This window comes from Halichoerus grypus, chromosome 13, assembly GCF_964656455.1.
Source record: "Halichoerus grypus chromosome 13, mHalGry1.hap1.1, whole genome shotgun sequence".
NCBI lineage: Eukaryota > Metazoa > Chordata > Mammalia > Carnivora > Phocidae > Halichoerus > Halichoerus grypus.
The window spans coordinates 35,227,503-35,248,214 of record NC_135724.1 but is presented as its reverse complement, the minus strand read 5'-3'; the positions used below and the strand labels follow the sequence as shown (position 1 = coordinate 35,248,214).

Genomic DNA, 20,712 nt, shown 5'->3' with positions numbered 1-20,712 from the left:
GTGATGTAATGTATGGTGATTAACATAATAAAATTAAAAAAAAAAGATTTACCTTCACTCGACACAGACTAATCTTGTTTGCTTCCTTTAAAAAGAACTACGTTGAAACATCTGCCTACACTCACTTCTTGTTTCCATTCTTGAGGCTGATGGTCACTGGAGTTAGAGAGGAGAGGGCAGTGAACAGATCAGGGGGCCTCTGTTTGGAGCCCCAGGATATACTCTATAAACACAGGATACACTCTACAAACATAAAGCCAAGAAGGGTGTATGGGAGTATTGGTGTAAACTCTTAAGAATCATTTTCTTATGCTGCCTCCCTAACTGAATCTAAGTACAGTTGACTTTATTACCCAATGTTTTGTTTTCATTTTTATGCCTGTGAAGCTTGTCCTCACCACTTCTAATTTGTCTTTATTTCATTTTCTCTATAAGATTATTTCACCTTCTTTCTGGTCTTCATTAAATTAAAACTAGCCTTGTGCATCTGTTTCCTTTGGTAGATACAGAAAACCATGTATACAGCTGCTTTTCTTTCTCTTTCAGCAATGATGATCATATATGTAAAAGCAATTTGAATCAGTACCACTGTTGTGTATTTCTGTGGTGAATGGTTGTGCCATCCCATCAAAATATTTAAATCCCATCAAAGTATTTGGGATTATCCTCACAACTATGCATTTGCCTTATTCAATCTTCATTTGTATCTCTATCAGATTTAATGATCAGATAAATGAAGATACTGATTTAAGTTTTTAGTGTGTGAATCACGTAAGGCAGTAATGTTCAGCTTTTTTTTTTTTTTTTTTTTAAGATTTTATTTATTTGACAGAGAGAGACACAGTGAGAGAGGGAACACAAGCAGGGGGAATGGGAGAGAGAGAAGCAGGCTCTCCGCGGAGCAGGGAGCCCGATGCGGGGCTCGATGCGGGGCTGGATCCCAGGACCCTGGGATCACGACCTGAGCCGAAGGCAGACGCTTAACGACTGAGCCACCCAGGCGCCCAGGCAGTAATGTTGTTAAAAAAACAGAATTTGCTAGGGGAAATAGAACCAAAGGACATTCAGTAATTTTGCAGTAAGTCTATTAGTTGATAGCTGAACATTTATTGATTTGTATAATTTTTCATCTAACCCTTTTCTTTTCCTTCATCTCCTTGGGGTATAACAATCCAATCACTGTGTTTTTTAGCTCTTAAAGATAGCCTAAACTATAGAGATTACCAAACCCAACCCCCTATTTTACAAATGTCTAAACTGCCTAAGAGATGTAAAGTGACTTGCCAAAAAAAAAAAAGAAAAAAAAACAGAACTCCTAAGTGGCAGAACTAGAATTCTAATCAAGGTCTTTGGACCTCAACTCAAGTATACTGCCAATTATTCCACACTTTCATTCATTCTTACAACAAATCAACGCATTACAAATTTTAAGAAATATAGTAATGATTAAAGATTATGAGGTTTAGCCTTTTCTGAATCTGGTAGTTACTATTACAAATGTTGGCATATTTATGGTATATATACCCTAAAAGTTGGTATGGCATTTGGTATCTGATGCAGTATTCTGTCATCTGTACATTATCACGTGTCTATATTCTTTTAAATCTCATAATTACTGACTTTAATGTCTTTTAGATTCAGTAATCCTAGGTTGTGCCACAATCCCTGTGGGAACTAGAATAAGTTACTAGAGCCTTGCAAATGCAGTTGACTGCTACATTCTGTTACTTTTCTCTTCCATTGATAGCCTACAGCTTCAGCTGCTGAGCAGCAGAGAGGCTTAAACCTCTAGGGCCCATTAGATTTAACTTGTTTACTGCATTGATATCTATATGTTAAATGACAAGAGAGTTCAGGTTATTGAATAATTTAAAATTCAGCTCTAATTGGTGTCATATGACCTGGAAAAGGCCATGGATGATGCCAGGAGCATGCTGTGAATTTCTTATAAATAATTCATAAATTAGATGATTCATTTGCCTGGATGTCTTCCTAAATGCAAAAGTTTATAAGTTATAACTGATGATATAACACCTGTAAGTATTTAGTTCATAATGCTGGAAGGTAATCTACCTTGATGATCTTCTAGCAAAATCTGCCAGTATAAGAGAGTTAATTGCACTGGGGAGAATGAACATTTATTTGGGATGAGACTTTGGCAAACCATACAGTGCAGCTGTTGCATTACATAGCTTCTGTCAGCTTGACAACTGGTGCATGTAAGTCTGACTTTAAAAATGCAGCATGTCGTTCTATGCCTTATTTCACATTAATTCCAAATGTTCTGGGTAATGCAATGACCTGTCCCACACACAGTAATTTAGGTTTGGAAATATTTAATATAGGTCTTGAATTTCTGATGTCTCAATAAAGGGCACAAGGGGGAAATTTTGAAGTTATAAAATCGAGATTTTCATTCTTATAGTGGGAATGTGAGGATTGTTAATAGGGTGCTTGCCAGGATAGTAAATTAGCATTTCCCATCAGAGATATGAATATCATCAATAGATCGATAATATTTATTAATATTGTTAACCACTAATTCTGTGGCTAACAATTCATAAATGCATTATAAATAATCACTTCCTAATCGTGCAGAATAAATAACTACCTGTTGCAAGAATAATTACTGCAGTTTAATTCATCTCTTTTCTTATGGCTTCCTAGCAGAGAGATTGGCCAGGCCTGTAAAAATGATTTGCAGAAACTTACAAAACATCACTGTTTACTTGTTGATCGTATTTCACAAAGTAATACTGCAGGTGTTATTGTGTTTTTTAACATGTGAGAACACAGGAAAGCCTTGTATCACCATAGGAATAGTATGTGATTGTGGGTGTTCATGTATATGCTTGCACACCTGTGTGTGCATGCATACGTATATACAAGATCATATACAGTGTTTTGAGACATCTGTGTTTCCTATGAAGTCTTTTCTAAAATGTCATATAAAAAATAAATAAAATGTCATATTTTAAGAAGGTATCTTAAAGATTCAGAAAACCCTCTTCCAACTCAGAAATTTACTAATTTCCACTCTCAGAAAATTCTTCATTGTGTCCAAGCTAAGTCTCTCTCATTTTTTTTTAAAAACCTTATACTTTTCTCACATTTTGTGTCTCATGTTCCATGTTATTTTTATGTTGTCATTAACATGTATCTACCTAAGTTAAAAGCCATTGTATTCCAACTATGTCATAAGCCAAAAATGCCTGCAATTTCTCCTCATCTTTCTTTTGTGCTGTGGATCCCATAGTGTATCACATCAAAGATTTTATTGGCTTTTTTTGTGACACTTGTAGAGTCTCAACATGTAGTCAGAGTTTGTGGTACCTTTTATATAATACAGACCCTAACATGCTACCATTTTGAACTCAACTTTTTTTATTTGTTGTGATCTACAGATCATTTTCCTGTCTGAACTTATTTTTTCAATTATACTATTTGTTTTTCCTGCGTAGGTATATTCTTCTGCATGCTTTTCTGCTAAATATCATTCTTTTCATCTCTGATTAAGCACTCCATTCAACTCATTTCCATCACACAGATAGCCCATCACAAGTCATATTGTTCAGTTTGCTTATTGGGTTTTAAGCATATCTTAGCATATTCATAGAATCCTTTAATTGGAGGAGTACTCAATGTAATAATCAGGTTTAATTGGCAAACTATAGTAGGCCAAATCCAGTCTCATGAGTTAAGAATGGTTTTTAACTTTTTTAATGGTTGGGGGAGAAAAGAATATTTCATGAAATGGGAAAATTACCTTGAAATTCAAATTTCAGTGTCCATAAATAAGGTTATACTGGACCAGTCATTCATTTATGTATTATCTCTTGCTTTCACACCACAAAAGCAGAACTGAGTAATTATGACAAAAACCATACAGACTACAAAGTCTAAAATGTTTCTCATCTGCCCCTTTACAGAAGAAGTTTGCTAACCTTTGCTGTAGAGCAATGAAAATGAACAAGTTACAGCCACATGGCATATCGTGTATAAACTTCACAATTATAATGTTGGATAAAGAAGTCAGACACAGAAGAATATATTTCATATTATTCCATTTATACTTTAAAAATAAACAGGTAAAACCAAATTCTGGTATGGACTTTTAAGCAGGCAAGTATTCAGCAGAGAACGTTATTCCTATAAAAGTCAAGATAGCCATTCCCTTGGACAGGAGAGGTAGAGAGCAGTGATTGTGCTGTGCCATCAAGGGTCTTCTGCATGTAGGCAACGTTCTGCCTCCCAAATGGTGGTTACATGGGCAGACATTGTCTTGTGATTATTCACTGAGATGGTTATATTGGTTTAGTACACTTTTCTATGTTTATTGTATTTCATATTAAAGAAGTTTTTTTAAAAGCTCCATCATGAAGGGGTGCCTGAGTGGCTCAGTCGGTTGGGTGGCCGACTTTTGGTTTCCGCTCTGGTCGTGATCTCGGGGTCATGGGATTGAGCCCCTAGGTCGGGCTCCGTGCTCAGCGGTAGTCTGCTTGTCCCTCTCCCTCCTCCTCTGCTCCTCACACTCTGACTTCCCCTGCATGCTCTAGCTCTCTCAAATAAATAAATAAAAATCTTAAAAAAAAAAAAAAAGGCTACATCATGGAGTAACAGAAGACTCAAGATTTGGAGTGAGACATATTCCCACTTATCACATATAATGTTGACGTGATCTTGGGAAAGTTGTGTTGATTCATTGAACTTCATCTTTTTATCTGCGAAATGGTAACTATAATAACTAGCTTACAGAGTTGCTAAGAATTACAGGTTGAATATGTAAAATGTTTAGCATAGTACACAGTAAACTCTGAGTTAAGAATGTCCAAAGTGACAAGGTTTTCTGGGAGCATGTTATGCATTCAGTGGTATGTGAAGGTGAACATTTAGAGCCAAGTTCTCTCATCAGAAAGAGTTTGCATAGAGTTGTCTTCACTGACCTTCATTTTTCATTTCTCATCTCAGTTCTTTAAAGATTATTTTGAATTATAGGGGCACCTGGGTGGCTCAGTCGGTTGAGCATCTGCCTTCGGCTCAGGTCATGATCTCGGGGTCCTGGGATCAAGCTCCACTTCAGGCTCCCTGCTCAATGGGGAGTCTGCTTCTCCCTCTCCCTCTGCCTCTTCCCCCCCTGCTTGTGCTCTGTCTCTCTCTCTGTGTCTCAAATAAATAAATAAAATCTTTTTAAAAATTAAAAAATTTTTTAAATAAAAATGATTTTGAATTATTTAAAGGTATTGGTTTCACCAAGCACTTAACAAAACAAGATATCCAAATGGCTAATAAGCATATGTTAATTACTATCATTACATATCAGAAAAATGCAAAATAAAATCACAGTGAGATTTCACTACACACCAGATTGGCTTAAAGTAAAAGCATACTATCAGTGTGGGCAGCTCTTTCTGCCCACAGGTCCTGTCCCTGTGCTTTAATAAAATTTTGCACTGAAAAAAAAAGTGTTGGTGTGAATGTGAAACAACTGGGACTCTTTTACTGTGCTGATGGAGATGTAGAATAGAATGACCACTCTGGAACAAGTATTGGCTGTTTCTAATAAAGTCAAACATATGCCTACCCTGTGCCCAAGAGAAATAAATACGTGTTTCTAGAAAAAAGACTTGTATAAAGGGGCACCTGGGTGGCTCAGTCGGTTAAGCATACGACTCCTGATTTCGGCTCAGATCATGATCTCAGGGTCATGAGATCAAGCACCGCATTGGGCTCCATGCTGGGCATGGAGCTTGCTTAAGATTCTCTTTCTCCCTCTCCATCTGCCCCTCCCCCCTTAAAAAAAGGCTTGTGTAAGAAACTGCTAGCACCTTTATTCATAGCAGCCCTAAACAAGAAACAACATAATCCAATAAGAGAATGAATAAACAAATTTTGCTATATTCATACAATGAAATACTATGCAGCAATAAAAAAAGAATTATATTGATACAGGCAAGAACATAACATAAAAGAAGCTCAAAATTATGTTGAGCTTAAGAATCCAGCCACAGGGGTGCCTGGGTGGCTCAGTCAGTTGAGTGTCTGACTCGTGATTTCAGCTTGGGTCATGATCTCATGGTTGGTGAGATTGAGCCGCTCATTGGGCTCTGCACTCAGCGCAAAGTCTGCTTGGGATTCTCTCTCTCCTCTTCCTCTGCCCTCCACTCACTCACTCACTCACTCTCTCATAAATAAATAAATAAATAAATAAATAAATATCTAAAAAAAAAGAAGAAGAAGAAGCTAGCCACAAAAGAGTAGTGTACTTTATGATTCCATTTATATGAGGCAAAACTAATCTGTGGTCATAGAACTGAGAATAATGGTTACCTCTGGGAGTATAAAGATGTTGGTCTGACTAGAAAGAGCACAGGGAACTTTCTGGGGTAATAATGATTACATGGGTATATGCAAATGCAAAAATTTATCAAGCTGTACACTTAAGACATGTGCATTTTAGTATATGTAAATTATGCCTCCATTAAAAAAATCGATTGGTTCCTAAATTAGTGTTATATATCTGAAAAATTCATATCAAACCCATATGCTAGAGACAGCAGTTTGGGATTTGTTAGTTTAAGCCTTAGTTAAAAGAAGGTACATTTGTAAATATCTCATAGAAAGCATGGAGCAGCAGCTCCGGAAAGAAAAACACATCTGTTTCATTCAGGCCCATTGTGACTTGCCTGTGTCCCAGAGGCAATATTTGTCTCAACTTCACTAATAAAATAACTTAATTTCTTATATTCAGATTCTACCAGGCAGTTTTCTATTTCTTCTCGCTTTCTATTCCTTAGTAGCACGTAATTCAGTCTAATCATGGATTCTGATTTTCATTTCTAATTTTCTGTGACCCATAACCCAACTTGACTCTTTCTACTTATCTGATACAGTTAGCCCCTAGTCACTGTGTGCAAGCCCCAGTGCTCCACATCCAGAGGAGTAAATACAGCCCCTGACCTCAAGAATTGTCGAGGCAGAGAAGTCAATGATAACAACAGTAGTAATAATTTTAATAGGAAACATTGTTTGAATACTGACTTTAGGTTAGGCACTATCCAGAGTGCTTTATATGAATTATCCAGTATCACAACAACCCTAAGGCGGTGCAGGGTGTCAGGGTAAGACTGACATCTTTTGTATGAGGACAGAGATGAAGAACCTCTCTATTATCTCAAGTATTTCGACTCTGGCCCGATCCTCACTTCAGCAAAATAAAGCTGGATAACAAAACTCATTCTCTTTAGAAGTGATCTGCTGTAACTGCACATCTCTTGGAGATATTACTTCCCCCCCCCACACACATACCCCATAATGTTCTCCTTGAAAAAAGTTTGGGTAAATATAAGGGGTTTTTTTCCTTTTTGTAAATTGGTACCCTTATAAAAAACCCTTGATAACTGCCCATCTGACCACCATGTTTCAGTTTTTGAGGTAGATGCTGTCTTTAATCCCTGTTTTATTGATGAGAAAACTGAGGGTCAGGCAAGTTGAGTAATGTGCTTTTTTTGTTTTGTATTGCTGTGTAACAAGTTACTACAAATTTACTAGTTTAATACACATACACATTTATTATCTCACAGTTTCTCTAGGTCATGAGTCAGGCACAGGTTAGTTGGGGCCTCTGCTCAGGGTCTTAGAAAGCTGCAGTCAAGGTGACAGCTGGGCTGCGTTCTAATCTGGAGCTCTAGGTCCCCTTCCAAACTCACATGGTTGTTGGCAGAATTTATTTTCTTGCATCTGTATGATAGATGTCTCACTTTTTGCTAGCTGTTAGCAGAAGTCATTGCCACATGACCCCCTTCGTTGGTCTTCCCACAACATGTGAGCTTATTTCTTCAAGGCCACTCTCCAACATTAGGGAGGGCACCAGACCCTTTTTTAAAGGACCACTTAATTAGGTCTGGCCCATATAAGATAATCTCCTTTTTATTAATTCAAAGTCAGCCGATGAGGAGGAGCCTTAGTTACATCTGTAATGTTCCTTTGGCCATTTACTGTAGCATAACAACGGGATTCATATCTCATCTTATTCCCAAAGTCTACCCACACTCAGGGGAGGAGATAATACAAGGTGGGTACACCAAAAGGACAGGAATCTTGGGGACCATCTTAGAATCCTGCCTACCAACATGCACAGTCACCCATCAGGTAATTGGCAAAGCAGTGTTCTCTTTGAGCAAAGTATGCATCAAAATCATTATGTTGAAATGCCTCTCAAAAACAGAAAAGTTAACTACCAAAAAAAATATTTTTTAATATTCCAAATACCTGACACTTATGAATAATTTAATAATTAGTACCGTTAATGTAAGTATCAGCTATGTCAATACCTAAAAATGCACGTATGTAAATAATGTTAAGGAATAAAAATAAGACTATAAAATAATACATACATGCTCTTGTTATATTGCTAAAACAAGGATTAGGAAATATATGATAATGTTAAATAGTTGATTTAAGTTTCCAGACCTTTAAAAAATTTACCCGTCATTTTTTAAATATAATAATTCTATAAAAAGATAGCTTACCATACAAAATAGCAGATGATAAATGTTAAATATTTGTTTTGACAGTAAGTGCTACAGAAGTTCAGAGTAGGGGAGATTAATGTGGACTAGAATTTCCCTTTAGTTGTAAAATAAGGTTAATTTTTTTATGAGGTAGTTTATCATAAAATTTGCCCTAGGACTATTTTCTTTTCTGTAGCTTGCAACCTATTCAGTGTCATCTGCTCAGTGTAAAGGATTATGTGTCTTCTTTGAAGAGGACCATGTCTTTTTCCCAGATGTGGCTCATTCTCATTTGAATAGAATTCCTTTAGTATTGCTGTAGAAACTCAAAATCTTTTTTTTTTTTTTAAAGATTTTATTTATTTATTTGAGAGAGAGAATGAGAGACAGAGCGCATGAGAGGGAAGAGGGTCAGAGGGAGAAGCAGACCCCCCACTGAGCAGGGAGCCCGATGTGGGACTCGATCCCGGGACTCCAGGATCATGACCTGAGCCGAAGGCAGTCGCTTAACCAACTGAGCCACCCAGGCGCCCGAAACTCAAAATCTTAAGAGTTCTTGTTAATAGCTGTCTTTTATCAGAAGATAGGAAACATGGTGTTGCTGTATATCTGTTGACACTTTTTGCCAATCAGTTCATCATTTTCAACTACTGCAAAGTAAATTGGCAGGATTTTTTCCCCCTTCTCCTAGGGATCTCAATTATTCATTTATTCCATGTCTCCAGAATAAGATAAGCATCTCAACTGTTTATGAGTTCTAATTTAAAAAGAAGTTGTGGTAGACTGAATAATGCCCCCCCCTCCCAAATATGCCCATGTCCTAATTCCTGGAGCCTGTCCTAATTCCTGGAGCCTGTGAATGTCTCTTTATATGACACAAAGGATTTTATATGACAAGAGACTTTATAGATGTGATTAAGTTAATGATCTTGAGATAAGGAAATTACCCAGGATTACCTGGATGAGCCCCATGTTATCAAAACATGAGACACAGGAGGAGTCAGATGTCCCATGATACAGATCAGTAGTTCTCAAAGTGTGGTCCCAGATGAGCAGCGTCAGTATCATCTGGCAACTGGCTAAAAACACAGCTTCCCCAACTCTGCTCCAGACTTCCTGAATGCAAAACTCTGGGTATGAAGCCCAGCAATTCACGTTTAACAGTTCCTCCAGGTGATTCTGATACATGCTAAAGTTTGAGGATCACTGATATAAACTAAGTTTTGCTCTCCCTGATAGAGCAGGCTTGAGGCTAAAAAACCAGAAAGCTCACTCTATTGGCCTGCAACTACTTCCTTTCTGTGTGAGTTGTATCAGGCTATAATCACTTGAACAGCTTAATTGAAAAATCACTTATGTTTATAGCTGAAATTAAATGTGTTTTGTGTTTAAATAACTGCTTTTGATTAGAATCATATTTTTTGGAAAGTGCTTGGTTTTATTTGTGTGCTATAAAGATATTTATAAAAACTCATCAAATTTCTAGCAGTAACTAACATCTTATTCAGGATAAGATGAAATGTTTTACAACAAATCTCATTGGGTATAATGGACAAAGGGCATTAGAAAGGGTATTTAAGGTGGCTGAATGGATTTCTTGGCTTAGTATTTAAAAGTAAACATTTTAAGACATTAACATTTAATGTTTTTGTCTCTTCTCAAAGTTGATTTTATGTAACCCTCATTATTTGCAACATCCTGTCATCTTGCTTAAGCAGCAAATAGCAACACTTTCTTTTTCTCATCCCTGTGGATTTACTGAAATGTAGATTGTTTGAAAATGGTTTTAGCTTTGTGGCACATGTCTGTTTAGCTGTGTGAATACGATCATTTATTATTTAAGAAGTCAAAACAACAACTTCGTTTGGTAAACCTGTATCATTGATTTCTGAAAAGCCAAAAGAGCTCATTTCAGCGTACTCTTATTTGACAAATGATCTTGTGGTTCCTTTTAGGTATCCAGTAAGAAAAGCACTCTTCAGTCTTCAGCTATGGAATTAGATGGTTCCTACTTGAGTGTAGCCAAATCACAATCCTGCTATCAAACCAAGCAGAGGCCTAAGTCTGCAAACCAGGACTCAGCTTCAGAAGCCCTTCTGCAGTTTAGGAATAATTCTTTGAAACCAGCAGACTTCCGTTATCCCAAAACAGACCTAGACAGGGTGTCATCAAAGACCAGAACGTGTGATTATGGATCCCCGGGGAGAAAACTAGCAGATGCAGTCCCTACAGAGAAGGTTCCACCAGCAGAATTGAAGATGAAAGAATGCCAACCCCTGAAGCCTACTCCATCCAGTCAGTGTTGTGGTCATAGGCTTTCTGAAAATGTCGATCCTATTCATGAAAGACATCCTACACACATGGCCCCTCAATATTCCAGAACACATCTGGAATCATGCAGTTATTGTGGGCTCTCCTGGACATCCCTGATACATGGTCAAGGGACCCAGCAGTCTGGTGAAACTGATGTCAAAAAGCAAGTCTCAGAAAATAGAAGACAGCAACTTATGCTTCAGAAAATGGAGCTGGAAATTGAAAAAGAGCGCCTTCAGCATCTGCTGACCCAGCAGGAGACAAAGCTTCTCCTGAAACAGCAGCAGCTTCATCAGTCTCGACTGGATTACAATTGGTGAGTCTTATTTGTTCTTTCAGCAATGTCTGTAGCTTGGAGAATACGGTGTAAAGTAACTGTTGTGCTACTCTAACACTTGCGAAGGAACAGAGGTTCCTCAGGGGCTTGGCTTGCTCAAGATGCATGCTCACTAGGACAACTAAGTAAATTCCACTGTCATATTTGGAAGACTTGGAAGATTACCTTGTCTTCCAGAATGTTAGCTTAGAATATCTACTTCTGAGTGGTCCATTGTCACTTTTGCTGGATTCCAAAGGGAATATTTTTAAAAGAAATGATTGTATAAAAACCCTTTGCTGTTTGTGGTCATTATAGAGAATAATGGGCATTAAGTAAAAATTTGAGACTTCAGGATGTGAAATCAGATTGTGAAGCAGAGTGATTAACTATCACCATTCCATATTTATATCTATCCACCATAATATAAAATGTCACAAATGATAGGAGCCTTTTCAGGTCAGCCTTTTCTCATCATGAAGCATAACCTGTTCAGTAACCAATTCTTATAAACTTACCCACATTTAAACTCTTCCTCCCTTAACAATTCTTCCCTAAGAACAGTGTCAAAAACTAAATTGGTATTTTGAGATTATGTAGCTCAGCATAGTTTTCCATGCAGCATCATAAAGTTTGCCATCTTAATTTATTCAAGCAAAATTATTAATAAATCAGACACAATTATATTTAAACATAATAATATGTTATTTAACATATTTAACATATTCCACCAGCGGAATTGAAGATGAAAGAATGTTAAAATAACATATTTTAAACATGTAATTTATGTCTTTAAAAAATAAATTAGAAGTTGTCATAAGGAAATGCTTGTGTATATCCCAACCATTTCCTTCTTGATCAAACTTACTATTTCCCCGTTTATACACACTCATACATCCTATACAGACACACTTAATACGAATGTCATTTTCTTTTACTTCTTAATTTTCTCTCACTTAAAGATTCTGCCTAATATTTTTTAGATTCTAATTTCTTTGAGAGTTCCATCTTGACATTTTTCCATGAGTGTAATACTTTTCTTGGAACCAGAAATGCTCTTCCTCTTTCTCTTCATTTATGGTCAGACAGTTCTGTTCTTCATTGTTGAAAGCTGGAGGCATTTAACGTAACTGAAAATGAAGGCTCCTACAACAAGATTGTCACCAAACTCCAAAAGGTTGCTTCAGTTTTATAACCCCAGTCTCTAATCCTCCAGTTAATGTGTCGTCTCTCCTAAGAATGTTATTTAACAAACATTTATAAAATGCCTGTGATATGTCAGAAATGGTTCTAGGTGCTTAGGATAGAAAATGAATCAAATGTGGTCTTTAAAGAGGGCACAGTCCAGCAGGGGAGAATGGATAATTTTAGAATAGGTATCATGTTCATTTGAACAGCACTGTTTATTGAAATAATGCTGCATAACAACAATAAAGTCTTTATTGTTCTCTTGATCATCCTAGCTTAAAGATGAGAGAGCTATGAAACAGTTTTTGAGCAAGTTTCATTTATGTATAAATTGCAAAAGTTTATACATATTTATAGAGCTTTTATAAACTTTTTATTTTGAAATAATTAGAGATTGACAGGAAGTTGCAAAAACAGTATAGGTTCCCCTCCAGTTTCTCCCAATGGCTATGTCTTACATAACTATAATGCAATGTCAAAATTAGTAAATTAACATTGATACAATGTGTATGTCTAGCTCTATGCCATTTTACACGTGTGTAGACTTGCATAATCACCACAGCAATCAAAATATAGAACTATTTCATCACTATCAAGATTTCCTTTTTACTACCCTATTTGAGTTGCCTACCCTTTTCTGCCCCCACCATCCCTAATCCTTGGAACCCACTAATCTGTTATCTGTATCTATAATTTTGGCATTTTGAGAATGTTATATAAATGAAATTATACACTTTGTGAACTTTTGATAGTGGCCTTTTTCACTCAGTACGATGTTCTTAAGATCCATCTAGGTTGTTACATATATTGTACCTTTTGATTGCAGAGTCGTCATCCATGATATGGTTATACCATGATCTGTTTAACCATTTATCTACTGAAGGACAACTTGGTTTTTTGCCTGTTACAAATAGAGCTGCTATGTACATTTTTATACAAGTTTCCATGTGGACTAAGGTTCTCATTTCTACAAATTAAAGCTAGCACTGTGATTGCTAGATCATATGATAAGTGTCTATTTAGTTTAAAAAAATTAAATCTACATTTAGCTTATACATTTAGTATAAAATACTTCTCCAGCAATGTATAAGGGACTTTTCTCTATATCCTTACCAGTATTTGGAATTGTCACAAATTTTTTATTTTGCCTGTTCCAATCTGTGTTTAATGATACTTTGTTGTGGTCTTAATGTACATTTCTCAAATGACTAATGATGTTGAAAATCTTTTCATTTGCTTGTTTGCCCTTCTTCCATCTTTTTGGGTAAATTGTTTCTTTAATATCTTTTGTCTTTATTCTTATTGGATTGCTTAAGTTTTTTTTTACTGTTGAATTTTGAGAGCTTTTTATATATTCTAGATATGTCCTTTCTCAAATATGTGGATTGCAAATATTTCCTCCTATTCTGTAGCTTATCCTTTTAATCTCTTAACAGGATCTTTCACATAGCAAGAGGTTTTAATTTTGATGAAGTTTAATTTATCAATTTTTTTCTTATAGCTTATATAAAGTTTTTATCATGAATGTTTGTTGAATTTTCTCAAATCTTGTTTATGCATCAATTGATGTGATCATGTGATTTTTTAAAATTTAGCCTGCTAATGTGGTAGATTACATTTATTGATTTTTGAATATTGCCCTAGTGTTGCATCCCTGGAAAATAAGCCCCATTTAGCTATAGCGTAAAATACTTCTTATATATTACCAAATTCCATTTACTAATATTGTGTTAAGGGCATTTGCATCAATCTTTGTGAGGGATTTTGGTCTGTATTTTTGTTTTTTGTACTGTCTTTGTCTAATTTTGTTATCAAGGTAATACTGGTCTCGTTTATTTCATTCATTTCTTTTATTATTTTTCTTCCTCCTGCTTGCTTTGGATTTATCTTGCTCTTCTATTTTTAAATTTCTTAAAGTGGGAGCTTAGATTATTGATTGGAGACTTCTTTTCTGGTGGAAGCATTTAGTGCTATACATTTCTGTCTCAGCACTGTTTTAAGTATGTCTCACAGGTTTTGGTATGTTCATGTGTTCACTTAGTATAATGTTCCTCTAGGTTCGTCCATGGTGTTACAACTGTCTGGGTTTCCTTCTTTCTCATGACTGAATAATATATATGTATTTTTATGTATCTTTTTTATCCATTTATTTGTTGACAGACACTTAGGTTGTTTTCATTACAAGTAACACTGCAATGAACATGGGAGTACAGATATCTCTTTAAGATACTAACTTCATTTCCTTTGAACAGATACCCAGAAGTAGTATTGCTGGATCATATGGTAGTTCTATTTTTAATTTTCTTGAGAAACTTCCATATTGTTTTTCATAATGGCTGTACCAATTTACATTCCCACCAGCAGTATATAGGGATTCCTTTTCTCCATATCCTGCCCAACGTTTGTTATCTTTTTTTTCCTTTTGATCAAAGCCAACTGAACAGGTGTGAGGCAATATCTCACTGTAGTTTCCATTTGTATTTCCCTGACAATTAGTGATGTTGAGCATCTTTTCATGTACCTGTTAGTCACTTGTTTGTCTTCTTTGGAAAAATGTCCTTTCAGTGCCTCTTCCCATTTTTTAATTGGGTTATTTGGTTTTTTGCTGTTGCGTTGTGTTAGTTCCTTGTATATTTTGAATATTAACCCCTGATCACCCTTATCATATATATAATTAATCCCATATCATATTTGTAATTTGCAAATATTTTCTCTCATTCCATAGGTTGCCTTTTCATTTTTATAATTTATTTATTTTGCTGTGCAGAAGCCTTTTATCTTGATGTGGTCCCACTTATTTTTGCTATTGTTGCCTGAGCTTTTGGTGTCAAATCCAAAAAATCATTGCCAAGACCAATGTCAAGGAGCTTTTTCCCTATGTTTTCTTCCAGTAGTTTTACAGTTTCAGGTCTTACATTTAAGTCTTTAATCCAGTTAAGATTAATTTTTCATTCTGAGTATTTTGTTGTTTTTGATTCATTTGTAAATGGGATTGATTTCTTAATTTCTTTTTTAGGTAGTTCATGTGAGTGTATAGAAATGCAACTGATTTTTGTATGTTGATTTTGTATCCTGTAAATTTAGTGAATTCGTTCATTAGTTCTAACAGTTGTTTGGTGGCATCTTCATTGTTTTTTATATATAAGATTGTGTCACCTGCAAACAGAGATGATTTTACTTTTCTTCCTGATTGGGATATCTTTTATTTCTTTTTCTTGCCTAATTACTCTGGCTGGTACTTCCAGTATTATGTTGAATAGAAGTGGGAAGAATAGATATCCTTGTCTTAAAGGAAAAGTTTTTAACCTTTCACTATTGAATATGATGTTAGTAGTGGGCTTGTGATATATGCCCTTGATTATGTTGAGTTATGTTCTTCCTATACTCAATTTCTTGAGAGCTTTATCATGAAAGGATGTTAAATTGTGCTAAATGCTTTTCCTGCATTTATTGAGATGATCAATGATTTTTATCCTTTATTCTATTAATGTGGTAAATTCCATTTGATAGTATTTTGTTGAGAATTTTTTTTCATCTATATTCATTAGAGATACTGACCTATTTTTTTTTCTTGTAGTGTCCTTAACTGGCTTTGGTATTAGGCTAATGCTGCCTTATAGAATGAGTTTGGGACTGTTCTTTCCTATTAAATTTTTTGGAATTATTTTATTTTATTTTATTTTTAAATTTTTTTTTTTTAAGATTTTATTTATTTATCTGACAGAGAGAGAGAGAGCGACAGCAGGAACACAAGCAGGGGGAGTGGGAGAGGCAGAAGCAGGCTTCCCTCTGAGCAGGGAGCCCGACGCAGGGCTCGATCCCAAGACCCCAGGATCATGACCTGAGCCGAAGGCAGACGCTTAACGACTGAGCCACCCAGGCGCCCCTTATTTTATTTTTAAAGATGTATTTATTTTATTTTAGAGAGAGAGAGAATGGGGATGGGGGACAGAGGGAGAGGGAGAGGGAATCCTCAAGCAGACTCTGTTCTGCACTCAGAGCCCCACTCAGGACTCAATCTCACAACTCTGAGATCATGACCTGAGCCAAAACCAAGAATCAGGCATTTAACTGACTGTACCACCCTGGTGCCCCTGGAAGAATTTTAGAAGGATTTGCATTAATTCTTCTTAAAATGCTTAGTAGAATTCACCAGGGAAACTCTCCAGTCCTGGATTTTTCTTTGTTGGAAGGTTTTTGGTCACTGATTTAAATCTCCTTAGTCATTTTTGGTCTGTTAAGATTTTCTGTTTCTTCATCATTAAGTCTTGGTAGGTTATATATTCCTAGGAATTTATCATTTCTTCTAGGTCATCCAAATTTTGGCATAAAGCTGTTTATATTAGATTCTTACGATCCTTTGTAATTCTGTGGTATCAGTTATAATGTCTTCTCTTTCATTTCTGATTTTATTTGAGTCTTCTCTCTTTTTCTTCTTAGTCTATCTAAGAGTTTGTTAATTTTGTTTATCCTTTCAGAAAACCAGCTTTTAGTTTCAGTAACCCTTTCTATTATTTTTCTGGTCTCTGTTTCTGCTCTGGTCATTGTTACTATCTTCCTTCAGCTAACTTTGGCCTTAGTTTGTTTTTCTTCTTGTGGTTCCTTGAGGTGTAAATGTAGGTTGTTTATTTGAGATCTTTCTTTTTTCTTAATATAGACATTTATCACTCTAAACTTCCCTCTTAAAACTGTTTTTGACCTATTCCATAAGTTTTGGCATGTTGTGTTTCTATTTTCATTTGTTTCAAGATATTTTTTGGTTTCCCTATTGATTTCTTCTTTGACTCATTGGTTGTTCAGGAGTGTATTGTTTAATTTCCACTTGTGAATTTTCCAACTTTCCTCCTGTTACTTACTGACTTCTAGTTTTATTCCATTGTGTTTGGAAAAGGTATGATTTCAGTCTTCTTAAATTTGTTAAGAGTTGTTTTGTGACCTAACATGATCTATCCTGGAAAATGTTGTATTTATACCTGAAAAGAATACGTATTCTGCTGCTGTTGGATGGAATGTTCTGTATCTGTCTATTAGGTCTGTTTTATATAAAGTATATTCAAGTCCACTGTTTCTTTGATGTTCGGATGGTCTATCCATTGTTGAAAGTGGGGTTTTGAAGTCATCTATTGTTATTGTATTGTTGTCTATTTCTCCCTTTAGATATGTTAGTATTTGCTTAATAAATTTGGGTGCTGCAATGTTAGGTACATATATATTTACAATTGCTAATATACTCTTGATGAATCAACCTTTTTATTATTATATAGTGATTTTGTCTCTTTTTACAAGTTTTGATTTGTCGATTTTGTCTGATATAAGTAGAGCTACCCCTCCTCTCTGCACTTACCTACCTACCTATATGTCACTACCAAATATTATTATTAAATTTTAAGTTCCTAGAGGGTAATTAATCTGCACATTTTTCTTTGTATATTACTGTACATAGTTTCAGCTATAAGAGTGTCTTTGACAATGATGGAAATGATACTGTTTTAATAATATTTTCCCTTCTTCATGGTTTTATTTCATAGTTAAAGAATATACTTCTACAGATTTCATTTCTAAAAATGAACCAGAGAATATTTCTAAAAAACTTAGAAAAATGGGTAGAAGAGGTCACATATTAGGTGCCAGTGATCAGTTGCTACCCAAACTTCTGGTAGAACATGCTAATTTCTTTAGATGCCTTCCCTCCTCAGTACATCAAAGATGGGAGTAAGTTAGCATCGTTAGATAGAATTTCTTCCAGTTTTGGCAGGGGAGGGACATTTTTCTGTTATCCTGAGAAAACACATTGGTCAGTGAGACATAGGCCCAGCTTTTTTGAATTGTCAATATGGGAAGTAGTTGCCTCCTATGGATACATTGGGCAGGGTCAATGATACTTGGTGTTACTAGAATTCCCATTAAGACTCTGGTGATCAAAATACACTTGCTTAGGAGTGAATAGAGAGAAACTTAAAGTACTCCTAAAGCATCTATAATGTTGACATTTTGAATGATATTCTGACCAACTCAGTCTCCCCCAATTCTTCTATAAATAAAGGAAATTTAAGTTCCTGTAAAATGGATCTGTGTTTATTTTATTTTATTTACATCATGTGTGTATTTAGGAAGTACCCATTTATTTTGACAAAATGAGTTTTAATTTGAAAATAATCTCTGGAGGTCTAGCTGAAGGAATATGGTCTTCCAAGGGTTACCATTCAGTTTCTTAGGTTCCACAGGATTAGAAATTCTCTAAATTTACTTTTTCAGGTTAAGAACTCAAGCTGTATTTAAGTCAAGAGAACTCCTTGCTGCTAAAGAGTTTAACAAACCCCGAGAATTCAATCTGGATATGAATGGGGATGACTCTGGACCAAGGTAAACCTGACTAATGGGTGAAAGAAAGAACATGTAGGACACAGATATTAAGGCACAGATATTAAGGATATGTTTGGTATATATTTATAGCTTTATATAGGTTTATATCGGTTTTCTGATAATATGAATAAATACATTCTCATTATAAAATTTTTTAAAAATATAGGAAAGTGTAAAGAAGAAAATAATCATTCATGATCCTACCATTCAGAGATGATCCTTTGAGCCCTCTCCCCCTTTCTGTCTTTCTTTTATAATAATATATTCTATATTGAGTAATAGGGATTATGCTTATGCAGAATTTTAATTTTTGCTTTTTTCACTGAATCATATTTTCTGATATCATAATTTATTTTATGAAAACAATATTAATTCAACAAATATTTATTGACAAATATTTCTCTATTAGCCTGTTATTGGATAATACAGGCTTTTGCTATTATAAATTATGCCTTGAAGAACATTTCTATGAATAAATTTTTTACTTTATCTCTACCTGTGTCTTTGATATAGATTCTATAAATGGAACCACTAACTCAAAGTATATACGAATCCTTTTAAGATTGATTCACATTACCCAGTTGCTTTCCATAAAAGTTAAATCAGTTTTCACCACCAAAGCTGTGTTTGAGAATTCTCTTTTCATGAAATTTGAAGAATTTTTGGCCATTATTTTTCAAAATTTTTTTTGCCTATTCTCTTTCTTCTTTCCTTTTTGGATTTCATTTATAGGTATATTAGGCCTTTAGTGAAGTCCCTGACTCTCTGCTAATTTTTTAGAATTTTTTTTTCTTTATTCTTCATAGTGGATAATTTCTATTGATCTGTTCTCAAATTCATCAACTCTTCTGTTATTTCCAATCTGCTATTAAGCCCATAGAATGATTTATTTTTATTTAGATAATGGATTTTTTAGTTTTAGAATTTCCATTTGGATCTTTGTTAGAATTTCTATTTCTCTGCTGAACTTTCCTTTTTTATTCATTACAAATATATTTTTCCTTTAAAATGCTTGTCTCCAATTCTAACACCAGAATCATCTTGGGATTTGTTGCCATTGATCAACTTTTCTCTTGAGTATTGTTCATGTTTTCCTTTGTACATCTAGCAATTTTTTATTGTTTCCTGGTATTTTGAATGACTCTGGAATTTAGTTATAGTTCTCTAAACAATGTTAATTTTTATGTTAGCAAGCAGTTAACTTAACTGAATTCGAATTCCAACCTCTGTTTCCCTTGAGTAACAGTGAAAATCACTGCTGAGCTCTTTTAACTTTAACTGGGATGGATGTTTGAGTCTGCCTCATTTGCATGTAGTTCAGGAGTCAGACAGAACTGGCAGGGTTGTTACACAGAATTTGAGGCTTTCACTCTTTCTCTCTGACCTCTCCAGGATTTTTCCTTTTTCAGGTGCTTTGGTCAGCTCAGACTCTGTCCTCTGGTTCTTTAAGTCCCAATGCCACTGTCTTCTTTCAAGTGCTGATCCTCTTCCAGTTTCTGCTTGTTTTCATTGACTCTTCAGTGCTTCAGGTTTGTTTTTTTTTGTTTTTTGTTTTTTCCTCCCAGAGTTTATATTATCAATTATGGGAGTTTGGTCCTATGGATACTACTCAGCCAGTGTTAGAAGCAGAACCCAAGAATTCTCATTTCATACAATTTTGCCCTCTTTTAATTTTGGTAAAATACACATAATATAAAATTTACCATCTCAACCATTTTTAGTGTACAGTTCAGTAGTATTAAGTATATTCACATTATTATGTAACCAATCTCCAGAACTTTTTTATCTTGCAAAATTGAACCTCCATACCCATCAAACTGCTCCACATTTCCTCTCCCTGCCAGCACCTGGCAACCACCCTTCTACTGTCCATTTCTGTAGTTTGATTGCTCTAGTTACCTCATATAAGTGGAATCATGTAGTATTTGTCTTTTGATGACTTGCTGTAATTTATTTAATTTTTACTATTGATATCAAGCATACGCATAGTTTAAAAACTCAACTAGTTCAACAAGGCTTCTG

The 20,712-nt window shown here is 35.2% G+C and overlaps 1 protein-coding gene across 9 annotated transcripts in view; it reads left to right on the top strand.

Annotated features, from left to right (window-relative positions):
- Positions 1-20,712, top strand: part of KIAA1328 (KIAA1328 ortholog) — a 355,771-nt gene that overhangs the window by 220,222 nt on the left and 114,837 nt on the right. For 8 of the 9 annotated variants that reach the window (XR_013443327.1, XM_078060410.1, XM_078060415.1 and 5 more), the window contains 2 exons: positions 10,466-11,139; positions 18,583-18,690. Coding sequence is in view for 8 of the 9 variants with exons in the window: in XM_078060410.1 (XP_077916536.1) it covers positions 10,466-11,139; positions 18,583-18,690 (782 nt within the window). In the remaining variant the exon portion in view is untranslated. The remainder of the gene's footprint in view (positions 1-10,465; positions 11,140-18,582; positions 18,691-20,712) is intronic. The other variant, XM_078060413.1, reaches the window with a different exon arrangement.